At 37.2% G+C, this 6,372-nt stretch overlaps 1 protein-coding gene across 1 annotated transcript; it reads right to left on the bottom strand.

Moving 5' to 3' along the window:
* Nucleotides 1–5,075: 5,075 nt before the first annotated feature.
* On the bottom strand, nucleotides 5,076–5,997 carry LOC149651728 (large ribosomal subunit protein eL34-like). The gene is made up of 5 exons (XM_089848765.1): nucleotides 5,916–5,997; nucleotides 5,702–5,780; nucleotides 5,541–5,634; nucleotides 5,330–5,433; nucleotides 5,076–5,207 (listed from the first exon to the last, which is right to left on the bottom strand). Exons 2-5 carry the CDS (start codon nucleotides 5,764–5,766, stop codon nucleotides 5,117–5,119), a joined length of 354 nt encoding a protein of 117 aa, XP_089704891.1. The 5' UTR covers nucleotides 5,767–5,780; nucleotides 5,916–5,997; the 3' UTR covers nucleotides 5,076–5,116.
* Nucleotides 5,998–6,372: the final 375 nt, after the last annotated feature.

The raw sequence follows: 6,372 nt of genomic DNA, 5'->3' as shown, positions 1-6,372 counted from the left end.
GGATTCCATTTCAGGTATTTGCTCCAAAACCCATTTTAAATTTCAAAATTCCGAGAGTAAATCCAATCTTAAATATCTCTGTTAACGATGGAGCTGCCTTCATTTTTAGTCTGCAATCAAAAATTCCTCCTTTTATTAGTGACGCGTTTACAAGACCATAACAATCGTTATTACGAGAGAGAACAAGGTCGCTTTAGGTCAAACTCTTGTTTTTTTCGTCCCTTTCTCCTACTCCCCCCCCGGTGCCATAGACCTCTCTAGGAGGTAAGGCTGTTCACCGTTCCGTTAATGGTCACGGGCTCTCCTTGTATTCCTTCGTTTCAGGGGCCTTAAGGTTCCCAAAGGTTCATCGGAGAGTCTGCGCAGTCCTTTCTTCGATGAAATCGATTTTATTCTCAACTCGGGTGTGAGGGAATCCACTCCTTTTGATCCTACACCGCCTAGCTGCGAGCTTTATGCACTGATATTAATGCACGCTATTCCATCCCAAAGTCCTTCCCCCTTATATCCTTTTACGAGGTGGCCAGCAAGAGTGTACTGCGCTATTTTTCTTTATTTTTTTCTTCATTCGGTTTTCCACAAATTCATTTCTACTTCCCGCGATTTCTCTCTCTCTCTCTCTCTCTCTCTCTCTCTCTCTCTCTCTCTCTCTCTCTCTCTCTCTCTCTCTCTCTCTCTCTCTCTCTCTCTCTCTCTTTCTCTCTCAATTCAACAGCGTTGAGTAAATTTTGGGGAATCTAGCTTTCGTGTCATCAACTGGAATGACTCTGATGCTAGCTTCTTTTCAAGTTGTTTTTATATATATAGATATATAAGGGTCTGTGTAAGATGAAAGGTGATCTCTTGAAGTTGTTGGGTTTTTTAAATGACACTCTATGGAGCTTTCTACCCACCAAAATACTTATTTCACCTTAAATTTGTATAGTGTTATATATATAACTCTGGTTCTATAAGTTATATATAGGTAGGCCTGCAGTAAAATCCTTTCAGTATGAGATAGCCTTAGTTCTTACCTTTTGTATAGGTATGTAATACCGTAGGAGGTTCATAAGATATGTTCCATAAGTTTGTCACTAGGCTTGTCATAATCTTACCTTTCCATAGGTACCTAATACCATAAGTTCATAAGATATGTTCCTACCATAAGTTTGTCACTCGTTACAAACTGGAGCTTGTGATGAAGTGACAACGTTGGTCATAGATTCGAGGTAAAGCGACGCCTGGTGACTGAAGCGCTGTCAAAGGCTTAGTATACAGACTAAATAGGAAGATATACTCAAAAATTAACCGAGTGTAGCCAATTCTTGCTTGTCGTTCTCCCTCGAACTACCTCGAGCTGGAAGTCTCTAGCATTACGAAGTATAAGAAGTGTCATACTAATGGAACATATCTTATAAACTTTTGGTAATACACATGGTTTCAACAATCAATGAAGCAACGTAGTAAAATTTAGTGATAATTTATTTTATCAAGGTTGGGTGTGATTTCAGTTGGTGAAAACCTTGACTTATGCACGAGTGTAGGAACTAATATGTTCAGGGACGTTACACCTTATTGGTGGCAAAAAAGTGAAGGGTTTTACTTCACCAGATGGGTTTCGGATAATGCTGGTATAAGTCTAAAACGTAAACGACAGCTTGGAGCTGTCACGAAGCTGTTGCTCGCGTTTTTTGACTTGTCAGTTATTTAGTTGAGAAACCGCCCAAGTTTGGTTTTCCAGTTCAACGGCCCTGCATTGGCTTATCGTGCGGTTTTTAAAAAAAGAAGAAAAAATAAGATTTTTGTAAATTTGACACCAATTTATTTATTCGGAAGTTTCTTGGAATCATTTTTCAATATAACGCTTGTTAACCTTTTAAGTAAATTTCTCAAAATAGAAAAACTATTTCTTAAAATAATATTTTCTTGACTTTGATGAATTAAATTTAAGTTAGATGTAGATTCTAAAATTCCTTAGCGTTCATTATAGAGTTTTGGTAATTTTAAGTAAGAAGGTTGAAAGCAAATCGGATGTCTGGCCAATTTCTATATATAAAAAGGTGGTTTAAAATTAGATTTCTTCGTCCAGTACTTTGAAATGTCTGTAAAGAGTGAAATAGTGTGGGAAGACTCAATTTTTCCTTCTCAGTAAATCTTATTGTGCAAAGTCCCAGGTTTTAGAAAAGTAGGAGCTTTATCGTATTTCCAACTAAATCCCTTTTCGAATTTTCCACGATGCCTCTCTCTATCTTATCTCCTGTGGGGATTTCAAAATAAATCGAACCCAATTAAGCTGATATTTAAATTACCTCGGTTGGGGTACGCTCTTCTTTAACCCTTTGCGGCTTTTCCAGAAACCTAATTTCCAAATTTAGACCTTGCCTCCGTCTCTTAATTAACCTAAATAATAAAGCAACCTAATTAACTTTGAAAAAGTAAAACTGCGGCTTGAAACGGTTTTCTCCCTGAACATTGAAGTATTGAGGGTGAAACATTTCTACAGGGGCTATGGGAAAATACATGGTGTGATTCACCCTGGAAGGTATCTTTCCTGCATTATTGTTTTTTCAATAATAAACAAAGCGTCGACGAAACTTACTAATAGCAGAAGTATGTAATACTTCTCTTTGAGAGAAGTGTACCACAAAGCTGTGGCGTCGACGAAACTTACTAATAGCAGAAGTATATAATACTTCTCTTTGAGAGTAGTGTACCACAAAGCTGTGGCGTCGACGAAACTTACTAATAGCAGAAGTATATAATACTTCTCTTTGAGAGAAGTGTACCACAAAGCTGTGGCGTCGTCGAAACTTACTAATAGCAAAAGTATATAATACTTCTCTTTGAGAGAAGTGTACCACAAAGCTGGGTAAGTGTAACGTCATTCTTCCCAACATCGGAACATTTGGGGCAAGGTTACTAAACCGAATCACTTACGCGATAAATAGTTTCCTTATCATTACTCTATTAGCGTTTAACTATTAGGAAAGACGCGCTTGTGGATTTTTGTCCCACGTCAAGACGAGGTTTGTGGGTTGATTGCTGGGGATTTAGTGCCAAACAATTATTGAATTCACCTTACGGTGCGATGCCCATCTGAATTAAGTTTGATGAGCGGGAAAGTAAACAAAAAGTGTGAACCTGGGAAGAATGACGTTACATACCTAAAGTATTAAGAGGGTACAGAGTGTCATCCTTTTTCTATTATCCCCTTCTGCTAATAGTATTCTCTTTATTTTTATAAGAATTCAAAGTTAAAACTGACTCAGCTATAATTTAGAATTTAATATAGGTCTGAAAAATAACACTTTGAAACATATTTTAATTAAAGCATTATTATTAAAAGTTATCTTTTAATTTCCTGCGAGTGAAGTGGTCTCCCATTATTATTAGTAAAGCTAAGTAATCACTATCTCTCTCGACCTTACCCTATCGGCTCAAATTACAATTATCGGAAAGGGAGCGTTATTAGACTCTGATAATTAAGCCTAAAAGCCAAAACTGCCAACATATTTTAATTTTCTTCTCACGCTTCAGCTTCATTATAACGGAAACCATTTCCGAACCTTGTTCCATTATCTATACGACAACTACGCCTAATTTGAATATTTCAAGAGTAGAAACCCATAGTTCCAAGAAATTAAACACTTTCCCTAAAAAAGCAAAAGAGGGACAGGAATGAAGGGACACTTTGTATTAATGGACATCGCTAATACTGTTCAATAACCTTGAAAGCTTTCTATTGTAAGCTATTTACGTAATTGACGGGAATTCTATTTAAGGGCAAGCTTGTAATGCGTACAACGTAAACTTAATGCGTTCTTAATTTAGACGTTTGTCTGAGTGTATGTGTGGGAGGAATATTTCATTGGTCAGATAACTCTAGCTCAGCTGTACGTGGTCCATATGTAAATTGTGAATTGACCGATCCGATTTTGCATTTCCTCTTTCTTGGAGTAATCCTGCTGTGACTGACCGCCTCTTGGGTTGTGGGTATATCGCGTTCCATAGGGACTGTATAACTGTTTACCATGCCCTTATGGGACAACATTTCTAAAAGATGCGCATTTTGTAAATCTAATCGAATATTTTAGCGTCCTTTAGGCTTAGCCGCTTAGAATCGTACAATTGGGAATTGGATCTCCGTGTTATCTTCCCATAACAGCTTGAAGCCAGGAGATCTAAGGATGGAGTCGAAGCTCCATACCTATAATTTAGCCTCCGTACCCCATCGACTGCAACTAAGTCCTCCCAGCATCCTCAATTTTTTGGTGGGGTCGTAGGGTACGAAAACGTCTAGGATATCCGCTGCGTTTTAAAGAAAATAAGCTAGCTCTCATAAAAAATATAATGGCGCTATGCGGCAGCACTTAACAATCGCCTACTGAAGGGTAGGGGCCAGCTTGGGAAATAAGGCGGTGGCACAGGGCAAATGACCAGTTTAAAAATTGCCTGGACCAGTTTAAAAATTAAATCGGAGGGGGGGGGTCAGTGGTCCACAGGACCACTAAGAAAATACAAGGGTTTCCAGAGTCCAGACATTAGCTAATATATTTTAATTATCCACTTCTTCAATTTAGCAGACGACGCGCCCTGGTCAATGGTCATGGACCAGTTTATTTATTCCAGGCCAGAGGTGTCGCTGGCCCATTTTCCAGCTTAAAAAAATCCTTATTTCCCACCCTGGTAGGGGCGTGCGCAAGGTACACACTGGCAGGCTTTCATTGTCAGTGGTCGCCCATCACCATTACGACTCCATTTCGGATCTTTCCTCCTTGGTTAAAGGCACATTCCCACAACTTACCCATACTTTATAAATTTGAATTTCGCGGGATGTTTTGTTGTATAGATGGCACCACCATTGAAAGCTAGAAAAAATCGATTTACTACAAAATTATTTTTGATATTGATTTTAATGTTTTTCAAAAATAATTAAACGTAAGCTTAATTTTATGCAAGATTTAATTAGTTAAAGGTAAGCTTAATGAATTTTTAATAATGATTACTGATTAATTTCAGAAGTTAAATCTGAAACGATACTTCTTTAAATCCTCAGATTTATATACAAACTAACTAACATTAACGAGTCCATTAGATTTTATAGAATTTTTTTTTTATTACACCACAATTTACATGTTTACTTCTTCGAGGGTTTAGTTGTTGCTTGTTGAGCTTTCAATACCTTAACAACAATTTTCTGTTCTTCAATAAGGAAAGCACGAATGATTCTGTAAATAATAATAAGATAAATGTTAATTAAATCAAATATAAGACAGGCGTTAATTATATCAAATACATCAAATTTTAATGAGTTGCTGTATTAATTAGTGCAGTAATTCAATAATCTTACCTGCTACGAACACATTTTCCACAACGGGAACCTCCATAAGTTCGGGTGACGGTCTTATGCCTTTTTGAAAGGGCTGAGAGTTCTCTAGGTCTAGCGTAGATGATCTAATATCAAGATATTAATATAAGTATACTATAGTACTACATAAATTTAAATTTAATTGGTAAGTGACAACGTTAATTAAAGGACAATCATCAAAAACATATCTTACCCCTCTTAGCTTTAGTTTGCAATCTCCGCACTTTGGTACACTACCAGGTTTCTTGGGGTACAAATAGACTAAACGACCTCCTGGCGTTTTAGAACTATTTAAAAATGAAATATAATTAATTTAAATGGTTAAATTAAACTTAGAACGTGGTAAAAACTTACATCTTTCTCCTATTTGATTGTGTGTTGTAACACAGTCGTCGACGGTACGTAAGCCTTGGACCCATCTTTGTGATTTATACTGTAAATGGGTTAAAAATGAATAAATATTCGCACCAAATATAAGAATGATTATAATTAAATAGGTAACAATCAAAATTCTGCCTATTTATCGACAATAATTAATGATTAACGTAGATTTAAAACGCATACTTACGACGCGACCACGGTATACGCGTGTAACAAACGAGTAAACGAAATAGGAATTTGTTTAATTTATTTTCGCCGATAGATGGCCCCAATAGCAGGCTTGGAAATAAGGTTTATTTCTGAATCTGAACTAGTCCTCCGGAGTCCCCAGTCTGGGAAATAAGGATATTTTTTAAACTAGTCCTTAGGACCGGTGACCCCCCTAATCCCCGAAATAATTAACTGGTCTCCGGACTTTTCCCAGCCTTTGTTCTCCTATAGATTTGCAATTAATAAACTGGTCCTGAGGACCAGTAACCCCCACTTCTTGAATTAAAAAACTAGTCCAAGCAATTAATAAACTGGTTTTGGACCAGAGGAAGTGTGCTATTTCCCAGACTGCTCCGGACCAGTGACCCCTGATGTCTTAAATATGAAACTGGTCCCGGGACCAGTGACCCTTCTCCTATTTATTTTTCTACTGG

The sequence above is a fragment of the Phalangium opilio genome, unplaced genomic scaffold (genome assembly GCF_054372755.1).
Source record: "Phalangium opilio isolate 3A_F unplaced genomic scaffold, DU_Popi_V2 ptg000082l_1, whole genome shotgun sequence".
Classification (NCBI taxonomy): domain Eukaryota; kingdom Metazoa; phylum Arthropoda; class Arachnida; order Opiliones; family Phalangiidae; genus Phalangium; species Phalangium opilio.
This window is presented reverse-complemented; position numbering and strand designations above follow the sequence as displayed.

Bases quoted from the DNA above. Each gene is read 5' to 3' on its own strand.
- LOC149651728 (XM_089848765.1), bottom strand. From the start codon at position 5,766: ATGGGTCCAAGGCTTACGTACCGTCGACGACTGTGTTACAACACACAA. The intron at 5,635-5,701 runs GTAAGTTTTTAC...ATTTTTAAATAG, and splicing joins CAATCAAATAGGAGAAAGAT to TTCTAAAACGCCAGGAGGTC. The intron at 5,208-5,329 runs GTAAGATTATTG...TATTATTTACAG, and splicing joins GGAAAATGTGTTCGTAGCAG to AATCATTCGTGCTTTCCTTA.